The 13,662-nt window shown below is 53.0% G+C and overlaps 1 protein-coding gene across 2 annotated transcripts in view; it reads left to right on the top strand.

The window, feature by feature from the left end:
• Positions 372-13,662, top strand: part of ABCB9 (ATP binding cassette subfamily B member 9) — a 29,294-nt gene continuing 16,003 nt past the window's right edge. Inside the window, exons 1-4 of one of the 2 annotated variants that reach the window (XM_005691383.3) lie at positions 372-576; positions 5,304-6,005; positions 12,601-12,715; positions 13,297-13,427. In XM_005691383.3, coding sequence (XP_005691440.1) covers positions 5,387-6,005; positions 12,601-12,715; positions 13,297-13,427 — 865 coding nt within the window. In that variant the 5' untranslated portion in view covers positions 372-576; positions 5,304-5,386. Of the gene's footprint in view, positions 589-5,303; positions 6,006-12,600; positions 12,716-13,296; positions 13,428-13,662 lie in introns of both variants that reach the window. The other variant, XM_018061336.1, reaches the window with a different exon arrangement.

The raw sequence follows: 13,662 nt of genomic DNA, 5'->3' as shown, positions 1-13,662 counted from the left end.
AGGATCTTGTTTTGTTCTCCGCAGCATCTCTTAACACTTAAAAGAGGGCGCAGCGCATAGTACCTTTCACCAAATATTGGTTGAATGAATGAGGATCATAACCTCCTTCCTCCAGGGCTGGCAAGGCTGTCCCTCTGGAGCAAAAGTCAGATTAAAGAGCAGGCCCCCCGCAGCAGGTGTGGCCATTTCCTCCTGCTCAGAATGGGCCTGAGGCCTCTAAGGGGTGCAGCCGGAGCTGAAGGGCCTTGGCCTTGAGGATGGGGGCGGGGCTCGCCGCAGGTGGGGGCGGGCGGGTAGTCCTGGTCACGCCCCCACAGAGGCCCCGCCCAGCGGGAGGCCCCGCCCCGCCCATCAGTGGGCCTGGGTGCCGGCCCTGCCGGGTTTGCTCCGACCTTGCTGCGGCGCAGCCCGGGGCTGGAGGCCCGGAGGAGCAGCGGGAGGAGGGAGGAGCGGCGGGGGAAGGGAGGGGTGGAGCGAGCGCAGCGCCGGGCTCAGTCTCCAATGAGCCGCGAGGAACCGGCGCCCCTGAGGACCCCAGCCCGCTGCTCTCCCTCCCCACGGCCCACCTGGTGCCAGGTAAGGGAACAGGTAAGAGTGCAGCGCCCTGGGCCCCCGACCCAGATCTTTCTCAGGTCGAGGTGCTATGCCGGCACAGGCTGGGGGGCCACTTGGCTCTCCCTGTCCCGGGGGTGGAGTAAAGGCATCTCGGTAGAAAGTGGGAGCCTCCTGGGAGCCTTCCTGGCCACCGCCTTGGGACCCCAGCGCCCGCAGTCGCAGGTCCCAGCCCCCCATCCCTGCAGCATCCTTTCCACACCGCAAGGAGATTGCATTTTTTTTTTAACCTTTCAGGTGCCGCCACCTCTTGGAAAATGGTGGGGGTGCCTTTTGAGGGTGGATCCTGGGATGACTGTCCCCAAGGATCTGACTGGCAGCCCTAACGAGGGCTCCCCGCACCCTCCAGCGGCCGTGCTCATAGATCCTAAGAGCCTGGATATATCAGAAACCTGGGGGCAGGCCTGGGCCTGCCGACCTTGGCGAACCGCTTCCCCCCACTCACCCTGGCTGGCCATTGGGTTGAGCCTTCTCTGCCTCCATCCTGGCAGTTAAGCCTGTGGGTTCCCAAGGGTCTCTGCCTTGTTTCTAAGCCTCTGTTAAAGCAGGGTGCCCCTCCCCAGACCTGAGCTTAATTAAAATAGCTTTCAGCTGGTCTGACAGGATTCCCCGCCCACTGCCCCCCCCCTGGAGACTGGCTGGCCTCCATTCCCTTGCTTCAGGCGGGCAGGTGCCAGGTGACCAAAGGAGGCTGGCAGGAAGGCCACTGTAGCTCCCCAGTTCGCTTCACCTACTGCTGTGAGTCATCTGAAACAACTCGCCGAAGGCCCAGCTTGGGCTAGGGGGCTCAGCAAAAGTGGGAGTCAGGGAGGAAGAAGTCCTGGCCCTGCATCCAGAGACCCCACAGTGACACCGTCCCACAGCACTGGCCCCAGTCAGCTGGACAATACCACTGGGGGGTGAAAAGTTCACCCCAGAAGTTGGGGGTGAACTGAACTGGGTGGGCCCCTCCAGGTCCTTCATGACGCTTTCTTGGGAGCCCTGCATAGCCTGGGTCCCAGAGAGTGAGGTGTGGATTTCACCTGTTCTCTGCGGGTCATTTGACTTCCCCAAGCCTTTGTTTGCCTACCTGTAAAATGGGAATGATAACTGAGAGACCCTCTCTGAGTAGCAGTGAATAATCAGAAAGGGATGTGCCAGGCACTTAGCACATTGTCAAACACTTAGCAATACTCCTTAAATGTAAACAGTAGCTGTCACCCTTGTAATAATAATTGCTATTTATTGTCTCCTGGCTGTTTCAGACTTTCCTTTTGTGCATCTGACAGCTGGCGATGCCCCAACCACCATTTCTTCTACCGGAAGAAAAAGCCTTTGACAGGACTGTCAGTGAGGGTGGGGTCATTTGCTAATCCTATGCCATTCCTTAGCTTTTAGGGTCAAAGCAAGTTGACCTGTCTTCCTGGGCACATCAGGCCCTGGGCACAGCCTGCCCTGACCTCTGGCCACCACCCTGTCCTTGTCCCTTGGGGCACGCACGTCACCCATGTGCCCACAATTTGCCCTCCAGCTTCACCTGGCCAAACCCAGGTCAGGCAGATGGAGAGAATGGACGTGGCTCCAAGCATCCCACTGGTCCCCATCCTCCCCTCCTCTCAGTCTGGGCTGGTGGTTGTGTCCCCTTCATTCTGCTGCTCAGTAACTTTAAAAATAACAAGAGTCGTCCCGTCTCCACTGAGGGCTGTAACCTGACCCGAGTTGGATTCTGATCCATCAGAGCCTGGAGGAGGAGGACTCAGCACTTGAGAGCTGGGCACCCTCGTGCTGTGTGCTCTGCCCCCGCTCGCTGGGTAACCTCAGACCATCCTCTCTCCCTCCCTCTCTGGGCCTCGGTTTCCCCATCTCTATAATGTGGTTCAAATAGCCTGTGATGCTGGAGTGCGAAACTTTGTTTATGCCAGTGAGGAAGATAAATAGCTGGGCTCCCAGGTAGGTGGCTGGCCATCAAACGGGTTAACTTGACCCGAAGCAGAGGGTGTCAGGAAAGGATTCCCTCGGTGGCTGGGAGTCGGTGGAGAGAGCTGGTGCAGCACCCCGCCCCCCACCCCGCTCCTGTGCTGGTCTCTGGCAGGTCTGCCCCCTCTCCCACTTCTGAATGCCAGCTCCTCCCCGAGGAGTCCCTTTAGGGACTCCTCGTCCCCACCCTGAGGTGAGCTGCAGCCAAGGTGGCTGGCAGGGCCTTTGCAGCCGGGAGGCCTGCGGAGGCATCAGGCCAAGAGCATCCCTCCCCAGGCTCTGTCTCACGCTCACCCACTCACTGGCTCCTTGAGGCCTCTGCATTGCAGCAGATAGGAGCCTGAGTTGGCAGGCCTGCCGGGGGTGGAACAAGGGCCTGCGCAGGGGGTTTTCTGTTGCCCCATCCCCCCCTCCACCCCCTCCCCTGCCCTGGATTCCCCTCAGCCCAGAGTTCCCTGGAAGAGCCAGCTGCTGATGGGCAACAGTCTTCTCTAGGACGGACTTGAGTCTTCCTAGAAGAGCTGTAGTGACAGTAGAGCCCCTCAGGCTTGGGGACCACCACACCCCTGTGTCCCCTCTGCATCTCAGACCCTCCTGAGCACCATTAAAAGTCTTGCCTACCTCCTCCCCTCCGGGAGGCTGGTTTGAAGAATCACAGTTTTGGAGCTGAGAGCCCAGACTTTGGAAATCAAAAGGCCTGGGTTCACATCCCAGCTCTGCCACTTCCTCCTAGCTGGGTGACCTGGAGCAGATCATTCAACCTCTATGTGCCTTAGTTTTCTCACTGTAAATTGGGGATAACAATGAAACCTCATAGGATTCTTGTGAGGGACGACTGCATGTAAACCACTCAAAACAGTGCCAGGCGCACAATGACATCGGTGTCTGCTGTTACTACTCTCGCTGCTGTCCTCGTCGGTGTTATCACTGTCCTCAGTTCTTTTCTTGGCGGAGCCCCCGCTAGTATAGGTCTGTTCTCCTTTGATGAACATTCTGTGTTTGCGCTTGCAGTATGTGTGTGTGTTTGTGTGTGTGTATATATATACATATATGTGTATTTTTAAATTGAAGTATAGTTGATGTTCAATGTTGTATTCATTTCTGGTGTACAGCAGAGTGATTCAGTTATATACATAGTCTTTTTCATATTCTTTTCCATTATGGCTTATGGCAAGATATTGAACATAGTTCCCTCTGCTATACAGCAGGTCCTCTTTGCTTATTTTATATATATATACGCACACATACACACACCACATCTTTATCCATTCATCTGTCAATGGACATTTAGGTTGTTTCCATGTCTTGGCTGTTGTAAGGACTTGCTATCTTGACAAGCATTCTAGCTTAGTAGTTTAGAGCCTAGCTTCTAAAACCAGGCAGCTCTGGGTTCAAATCAGAGCTCCACTACTCAACAGCTGTGTGATCTTGGGCAAGTTATTAGCTCCTCTGGGCCTCAGTTTCTCCATCAGCTAATTGGGAATGATAGTCTAAATTTGACAAAGTTGTTGCGAGGGCTAAATAAGCGGACACACACAAAGCACGTGGCTCATGTAGAGGGCGGGACTGCTAGGAAGCTCTGTGCCTCCTAATTGTTTGCTCATAGTGGTTAGACACCTGCTGTTGTGTCAAGAATGCAGTTCCAGGGTTGTGGGTCAGGTGCTGGGACCCTTCACACACTGGTGTGTGTCCCGACTCAGGCCTTTGTTACCAGAGTGACATGGGCCACGTGCTTTTGCCTCTCTGTGCCTCAGTTTCCCCAACTGTAAATGGGAATGTGGAAGCACTGGCCTCCTGGAGTTGTGTGAGGTTTCTGGCATTCCAGAACATGCAGTCAGTCACCTTGGTCTGAGCCTTGGAGCTGTGAGGGAGAGGGTCTCTCAGGCTGCCGCCCCCGCCCCGCCCCATTGCCCTATTCCCAGTCACTACTCACAGCCACCTCTCCTGTTGCTCCATCCCTCTCTCCTCCTTTGGGGACTCTGGAGCTTTGCCTGTTTTGCAGATGGGGCATCAGAGACTCCCATGTCTCCTTGTCTCCCTCAAGCACATCAACACATTCCTACCTCAGGGCTCTCGCCATGTCTGTTCCACCTGTCCAAAATGCTTTTCCCCCAGGTATGCACATGGCAGACTCCCTTACCTCTTTCAGTCTTACTCAAGTATTACCTTCACAGCAAAGTCTTCCCTGCACCCCCATTTAAAATTGCCCTCACATCCCTTACACCCAACTTTTCCCCCCAAGCCCTGTCTCTTAACACATCGTATCACTTACTTATTGTCTGTCTCTGACATGAATGTCCCATCTCCTCAAGAGCAGGGATCTTTGTTATTTTGGTTCACAGTTAAATCCCCAGCACAAGGACATCCCTGGTGGTCCAGTGGCTAAGACTCAGTGCTCCCAGTGCAGGGGGCCCAGGTTCAGTCCCTGGTCGGAGAACCCAGTCCACATGCCCCAACTAAGAGCTTCAATGCTACATGCTGCAGCCAAGACCCGGTGCAGCTAAACAAACAATTTTTTTTTTTAAATCCTCAGCACAAAGAACAGTGTCTGGCCCACAAAGGACACTCAATAAACATTCCCTGAATGAGTGGAACCTTCACCCTACCCCTGTGTAATTTGTCACTGCCATTTTACCGATGAGGAATCTGAGGCTCAGAAATGTCAAGTGACTTTCTCAAGGTCACACAGGCAGCAAGCAGCAAGCCCTCACCCCTCACCCCACTGCACCCTGCAGGTCTGGCCTCGCCCCGCAGACAATGGCCTTGCCCCCATGAGCTAGAGCCTGCCCCTCGGTGCCTGCCTACCCCAGCCAGCAGGATGCAGCTGTGGAAGGCGGTCGTGGTGACCCTGGCCTTCATGAGCTTGGACGTCGGCATGACCACGGCCATCTACATCCTCAGCCACCAGGACCGCAGCCTGCTGGAGGACATCCGCCACTTCAACATCTTTGACTCGGTGCTGGACCTCTGGGCGGCCTGCCTGTACCGCAGCTGCCTGCTTCTGGGGGCCACCATCGGCGTGGCCAAGAACAGCACCCTGGGGCCCCGGAGGCTGCAGGCCTCGTGGACAGTCATCGCCCTCGTGTGCCTCTTCGGGGGCATCTACACCGTGGTGAAGCTGCTGCTCTTCTCCGAGGTACGCAAGCCGGTCCGGGACCCGTGGTTCTGGGCCCTCTTCGTGTGGACCTACGTCTCACTTGCTGCCTCCTTCCTGCTCTGGTGGCTGCTGTCCACGGTGCGGCCGGACGCCAAGGCCCTCGGGCGGGGTGCTGGGGCCGAGGGCGAGGGCGAGGGCGAGGGCGAGAGTTTCCCCAGGGAGGACCGGCCTGCGCCCGAGCAGGCGTCTGGGGCCACGCTGCAGAAGCTGCTGTCCTACACCAAGCCCGACATCGCCTTCCTCGTGGTGGCCTCCTTCTTCCTCATCGTGGCAGCTCTGGGTAAGTGCCGGCCTGTGGCGCCTGGTGGGCACCCAGGGAATATGTTTAGGGGATGTGACCACCTCTTCTTTCCTCTCAAGTTTTTTTTTAATTTTATACAATTTTTAAAAATTTTATTTATGTATGTATTTTTGGCTGTGCTGGGTCTTTGTTGCTGTGCGGGCTTCTCTCTAGTTGTGGCAAGCGGGGGCTACTCTGGTTGCGGTGCACAGGGCTCTTGCGGTGGCTTCCCTGGTTGTGGAGCACAGGCTCTAGGCACGCGTGCTGCAGTAGTTGCGGCTCCCGGGCTCTCGGCGTGCAGGCTCAGTAGCGCACGGGCTTGGCTGCTCCGCGGCATGTGGGATCTTCCTGGAGCAGATATCTGGGAAGGTATCTAACCCACATCTCCTGCACTGGAAGGTGGGTTCTTTACTACTGAGCCACCAGGGAAGCCCCATCCTCTCCAGTTTTAATATCTTCCTTCCGTGATTCAAACATCAAATTAATACGCAAAGGTAAACATTGAGTGTTTCGCCCTAGTTCTGCCCCTGACAACCCTAACTCCCCCTGCCCAGGGATAACTACAGGAAATGGTTCCAGCAACTTCCAAGTGGGCAGGAAACCACTTTTATTCATTTCTTATATATGTTTCCAGTGTTTCTTTATACAGCTATAAGCAAAGAAGTCTCTCTCCCCCCATCTTTTGCACTCTAGTCTGTGTCTTGCTTTTCTCACTTAATATATCCTGGGGAGTTTCCTGGTGGTCCAGTGGCTAACATTCTGAGCTTGCAATGCAACGGCACGTGTTCAATCCCTGGTAGGGGAACTAAGACCCCCCACACTGCGCTGTTGTTGTTGTTCAGTTGAAGTTTGTGTCTGACCCTGCAGTCCCACGGACTGCAGCATGCCAGGCTCCTCTGTCCTCCACTGTCTCCCAGAGCTGCTCAAATTCATGTCCACTGAGTCAGCGACGTCATCTAACTGTCTCATCCTCTGCGCCCCTTTCTCCTTTTAGCTGTCTTTCCCAGCATCAGGGTCTTTTCCAATGAGTCTGTTCTTTGCATCAAGTGGCCAAAGTATTGGAGCTTCAATGCTCGCTTCAGCAGCACGTATACAAAGTATTAGAGCTTCAGCATCAGTCCTTCCAATGAATATTCAGGGTTTATTTCCTTTAGAACTGACTTGTTTGATCTTGCTATGCAGTGCAGCCATATAAAACAATAACAACAATAGTATATCCTAGAATTCTCCCAGTTAGTTCCTCATTTTGTTTTTGACTGCATAATATTCCACTGTGTGACTGTACCATAGGTTATTTAGTCAATCTCCTGTTATTGGACTCTTGGGTGGTTTTGAGTCTGTTTTTTTCTTGTTTATACACATTTCCTATAACTGTGAATATATCTAAAGAAGTCATCCTATAGATAAGTGGCATTTCTGGGTTCAAAGCATTTTTTATAATGAAGCAGAATAGAGCCATCAGGGTATGTAGTCTGTGATGAGCTTCAGTTCAGTTCAGTCCGACTCTTTGTGACCCCATGAATCGCAGCATGCCAGGCCTCCCTGTCCATCACCAACTCCCGGAATTCACTCAAACTCATGTCCATCAAGTCAGTGATGCCACCCAGCCATTAAATCCTCTGTCCTCCCCTTCTCCTCCTGCCCCCAATCCCTCCCAGCATCAGGGTCTTTTCCAATGAGTCAACTCTTCGCATGAGGTGGCCAAAGTATTGAAGTTTTAGCTTTAGCATCAGTCCTTCCAATGAACACCCAGGACTGATCTCCTTTAGGATGGACTGGTTGGATCTCCTTGCGGTCCAAGGGACTCTCAAGAGTCTTCTCCAACACCACAGTTCAAAAGCATCAATTCTCCAGCACTCAGCCTTCTTCACAGTCCAACTCTCACATCCATACATGACCACTGGGAAAACCATAGCCTTAACTAGACGGACCTTTGTTGGCAAAGTAATGTCTCTGCTTTTTAATATGCTGTATAGGTTGGTCATAACTTTCTTTCCAAGGAGTAAGCGTCTTTTAATTTCATGGCTGCAGTCACCATCTGCAGTGATTTTGGAGTCCAAAAAAATAAAGTCTGACACTGCTTCCACTGTTTCCCCATCTATTTCCCATGAAGTGATGGAACCAGATGCCATGATCTTAGTTTTCTGAATGTTGAGCTTTAAGCCAAATTTTTCGCTCTCCGCTTTCACTTTCATCAAGAGGCTCTTTAGTTCCTCTTCACTTTCTGCCATAAGGGTGGTGTCATCTGCATATCTGAGGTTATTGATATTTTCTCCCGGCAATCTTGATTCCAGCTTGTGCTTCTTCCAGCCCAGAGTTTCTCATGATGTACTCTACAGATAAGTTAAAAAACAGGGTGACAATATACAGCCTTGACGTACTCCTTTTCCTATTTGGAACCAGTCTGTTGTTCCATGTCCAGTTCTAACTGTTGCTTCCTGACCTGCATATAGGTTTCTCAAGAGGCAGGTCAGGTGGTCTGGTATTACCATCTCTTTCAGAATTTTCCGCAGTTTATTGTGATCCACACAGTCAAAGGCTTTGGCATAGTCAATATTTTCTGGAACTCTCTTGCTTTTTCAATGGTCTAATGGATGTTGGCAATTTGATCTCTGGTTCCTCTGCCTTTTCTAAATCCAGCTTAAGTTGCATGAAACTTTTATCCTAGTTGTGTGCACCTGTGTGTATGTCCTGGGTGGTGATATAAATGATATCTGTTATTGGATAGATAGCATATAACCTAGATAGCATATAACAGATATCTGATATCTGTTCAGTCTGGTCCAAACAGTTTGAAAGTGCCACTTCAGCAACACAGTGGGAAGATGACATTGCAGGGTGGAAACTGTGGGTTCTGGGGGTGACAAGGCCCAGGTACCAATTCCATTCCTGTTCCAGGCCTGGCTGTGTGACTGTGGGCAGATGATCCAGCCTTTCATAGCTTCACATCTTTTTTCTGTGAAATGGGGGTTGCTAGCATCCTTGTTCCAAGATGTTGTAAAGTTGGAATAAAGACAGAGAGGAGAGGGACGTCCCTGGCGATCCAGTGGTTAAGACTCCAGACTTCCAATGCAAGAGGCATGGGTTCAGTCCCTGATCGTGGAACCGAGATCCCACATGCCACGAGGCACAGGTAAGCAAACAAACTAAAAGGACTGAGAGGAGAAGGAGAGGTACGGAGCTTGATACCTCCGGGAAGTACAGGGATGTCCACTCCTGTGAGTTGTTACATGTCTAACTCACCGAGGGACAGAGTCTGGGAGCAGCCGCAGAGGCACAGGGATCTTAGACAGAACTGGCGACCTTGAGCCCCTTTCCATGTACCATCTACCCTCTGTCCTCTCAGTCCCAGCCCCTTGACCCCTGTGTGGTTTTAGGCACGTCTTCCTGTCTGTAAAATGGGCATCTCAGCAGTTGTGAGGTTCAGTGAGCTCATACAAGTAGGCTGCCTCGGACAACTCCTGGCACATAGAAAGCTCCCAGGAAGTTTTAGCGGTCGTGAGTACTGAGATGCCCCCTTGTCATTCAACCAGCCTGCTTCTCCTCCTCGTGCTACGAGGTTAGCAGTCTGCTCGTGAGCAGCCTCCTGGGATTCTGTTGACCCTGGTCCTTAGCTACAGCTTTGGTGAGAGGAGTATCTTGCGTCTACTCTGCTGCCTCCCCTAGCAGGCCTGGAGCCCCTTGGGGTCAGAGGGCAGGTCTGACTCCTTCAGGGCCCCCAATACCTGGCCCAGAATCAGACTCGCTGAGTAGATGAATGAGTGAATGGCCATCCTGCCCGTGTTGGCAGTTGTCTCCCACACGGCCTTGTTTTCCCCGCCTGCCAGGGCGCTGTCGTCAGCTGTTGTGTGCTCAGGGATACAGATGTCCTAAAATACAGCCAAGCAGATTGTGCCAGCCTGTAGGGTTATGTTGAGGTCAAGGGCTTCAGCTTGAGATCAGGCCCCCAACTTCACTCATTGTTTTATTTTTTTGGCCACACCACGCAGCATCTGGAATCTTAGTTCCCCGACCAGGGACCAAAGCTGCACCCCTGGCATGGGAAGTGTAGGTTTGTAACCACTGGACCACCAGGGAAGTCTCAGATAGTTTTAGTCGAGTTTACTTACTGTGGCCAAACTTCAGTGTCTCATCCTGTAATGAGGGCTTTGTCAGGGTTTTGTGAATTTTTTTTTTTTTTTGGCTGCGCCGCAGGGCATCTTAGTTCCCTGACCAGGGATTGAACTTGTATCCCCTTCAGTGGAAGTGCAGAGTCCTAACCACTGGACGACCAGGGAAGTCCCGGGTTATTGTGAAAATTAAATGAAGTGAAGCACAGTGCCTGGCAAAACTAGGTACTTCACAAAAGTTAAATACTATGGTTATTGGTCTTCCCAGGTGGTGCAGTGGTAAAGAATCTGCCTGCCAATGCAGGAGACGTGAGTTCGATTCCTGAGTCGAGAGGATCCCCTGGAGAAGGGAATGGCAACCCACTCCAGTATTCTTGGAGAATTCCATGGACAGAAGAGCCTGGCAGGTTACAGCCTGTGGGGTTACAAACAGTCAGACACAACTGAGGGACCGAGCACGCATGTACACACACTGTGATTAACAATTATTTTTCAATCAGTAAGCATCCAGTAGGGCCCAGATTTTTCTGAAACCTTACAATCTAAAAGGAAAACTGCCCATTGTGGAAAAAAACAGGATTAATTTTAGTGTTGAGTGTCTCCCACTGAGATTCTTTAATACAGATTTCATGGCAAGCTAACTACAATAACCTTGGGCAAATGATTTAACCTTTCTGAGCCCGTTTCTGCATCAGTAAAATGGGAAGAGTGATAATACTACACTTATAGGATTATTGGGAGGCATTTGAGACTTGAAAGAGGTGAAGGAGCTGCTATCTGGGGTAACAGTGGTCCAGGCAGAGGGAACAGCCTGTGCAAAGGTCCTGAGGCAGAAAGCTGCCTGATTATTACAGGAAAAGTAGAGAGAGTGGAGGGAGAGTAGAAGTTAGTAGCTCAGTACCAGGGCCAGTCATGCAGCAGGTGTCAGGCACTGTGAGGACTTTGATCCAGGATGAGGCGATCTGACTTGGGTTTCGGCTCCTGCTGTCTGCTGGGAGTGGAAAACAGGTTGATGGGGACAAAGGTGGCAGCAAGGAGAACCAAGACTTAGTTGAGACCATCCAAAGGACGTTGACAAAGCCAGGTGGGACAGCAGAAGGAGAGGCAGAAAATTCTGGAAATATTTTGAGAGTAGAGCCGCAAGATTTGCTGGCAGACTGGAGAGTTTCACCTGGTTCTTGGGCAGATTCAACAACAGAGTTTGCCTACCTGGTTATTAGTTCAGCGCCCCCACCCAGCAAGGGCTCCATGAACGTCTGTGGTGGTTAATATCATCACTGGTGCTTGTTGGACCGAAAATTCTCCTGGAGCTCCTCAGGCCCTTTACTTCTCCGTGGGTAAACTGAGGCAGAGATTCAGCTGAGGCAGAGATTCAGCTGAGGCAGAACTTCTGGCTGGAGACCCCATCTAGCAGGGGAGATGGAGGCCAGCTTTGTAGCCACCCTGTGGTTTCTGCGCCAAGACCAGCAGAGGGCGCCAGAACCCCATGGAAGGCCTCTGTCTTGGCTGAGCCAGATCTGCAGCGCTGACTGGGGAGGGACACACCCGACCTGCACATTGGTTGGCTTTTATTGTGTGCCTCGTCTATGCCTGGTGCTGACCCAGGCTGTGGCTGCTGAAAGCTGCAGTGAAAACTGGACGCAGTCTGGTCTGACCACCTCCCGTTTCGTGTCCATCATTTCCATGAGAGTGGGCCGTTCATTCCAGGTTATTGGGAGGGAAGGCACAAGGAATGAGTCCCAGACTGGAAGCTGGTTTGGGTTTGAGTCCTGCCGTCCTCTTAATTGCTGTGTGATGTCAAGCAAGTTCCTCAGCCTCTCTGAGTCTCCCATTCCACCTCAGTGAAATGGCGGTGACATCTCTGCCAGATGCCCCTTCCCCCTGCCACACCCAGGATCGATGTGAAGATACATGGGTAAGAAATTATCTGGCAAGCTGTAAAGTGCCCGACCAAGAGGGGTGGGGTGGCGGTTCTAGCATTGCTCAGAAGCAGAACATAGACATCTTCTGAGCTTCTAGAATTTGGACTCTGAACCCTCTGGCAGAGAGAAGAAAGCAGTGAACTCTGGTGGCTATCAGCTGTCAATTGGTGGTGTGACTGGATGAGCCTCAGCTCATCTTTTCGGCTCCACTTTCTTTGTCTGTAAAATGGGTGATAACAGGGTCGCCTTCTGAGTCCTCGTGCAGAGGGGATGACTGTCACCCAGGAGCCCCCTGGGTCTGTGTTCTCCCTGTCTGGGAGCCATTATTCCTGATAACAGGATCCAGTCAGTACAGACTGAATAACTCACATTTCTATGTTCCTGATCTCTGAAAAGAGGGCCCCCCACCCCCGGCCCCGCCCCCGCCCCCGCCTGGCTACTAAGCAGGAGTTTGCAGAGAGAGAAAAACCCCACGAGTGAGGTAAGCAGTGAGGGTAGTCTGGGGGCTTCCAGAGCCCCCTCCTGGCTGCAGACGCCCCCACGAGCCCGCCCTGTTTCCTGCAGGAGAGACCTTCCTTCCCTACTACACTGGCCGGGCCATCGACGGCATCGTCATCCAGAAAAGCATGGAGCAGTTCAGCGCAGCCGTCATCATCATGTGTGTGCTGGCCATCGGCAGGTAGCGACCCCTGCCTGCCCCCACCCACCAGGCCTGCAGTTGCGAATGGGGATGGTAGCTCCTGAGAGGAAAAGGGGCCATGGAGGGCCAAGAAATGCCTCTCGGGATGGGAGGCTAAGGCCTGTCCCTCAGCTGGTCCCCATGGTAACCAACAACCCAGCCACTGGCTTAGTTCTGTCCATTTGGTTGAGCCCCACCCTAGAGCCACATCCCTCTTGTCCCTAAAAATGACTTCAGTCTGCGGGGTTCCCCTTTCAGCACCACCCCACCCCCAGCTGTTTTCCAGGCAGGAGACAAGGGCCAGCTTTGTCTGTGCTATTCTGGAAAGGCGAGAGGCCTGATGGGTGGAGCTGGGCTTCTCGCCCACAGTAAAAGTCCCCCCGTGCCCTCACCTTGGGGGCTCCTGTTGGGAACAGGGTGACCCCCTGGCAGTGCCAGCCCCAGAGAGTGGGCTCAAGGTTGGGGTCCCTCGCCCCTGCGAAGGCCCTGGCCTGCCAGTAGTGGAGAGGGAGCAGTGAGGGGCAGGGGTCAGTTGCCGGAAGGACGTCGTGCTATACATAACATCTCTTATCTGCAATTAGCTCATTTGCCGCAGGTATTCGGGGCGGCATTTTTACCCTCATATTTGCCAGACTGAACATTCGTCTCCGTAACTGTCTCTTCCACTCGCTGGTGTCTCAGGAGACAAGCTTCTTTGACGAGAATCGCACAGGTTGGTTTTCCTGGTGGCCTCGGGTGACTTGGGGCTGGGCCTGGCCAGGTGGGCCTGCCCTGCTTTGATTTAAATGGGTGAATCAGTGCTCTCAAGTCCTGCTGGCTCTCCCTGCCATCCGATTCAGGGTGGGGATGCCCCTTGTGGCTGGCGTGGGCCTCCCGCCCCCCTGAGCCCTGGGGAGCTGGTCTGAGGTTTTGCTGTGAGCTGTGGCCACTCTAGGACCCTCGCCAAG

This window comes from Capra hircus, chromosome 17 (assembly GCF_001704415.2).
Source record: "Capra hircus breed San Clemente chromosome 17, ASM170441v1, whole genome shotgun sequence".
Classification (NCBI taxonomy): Eukaryota; Metazoa; Chordata; class Mammalia; order Artiodactyla; family Bovidae; genus Capra; species Capra hircus.
This window is presented reverse-complemented; position numbering and strand designations above follow the sequence as displayed.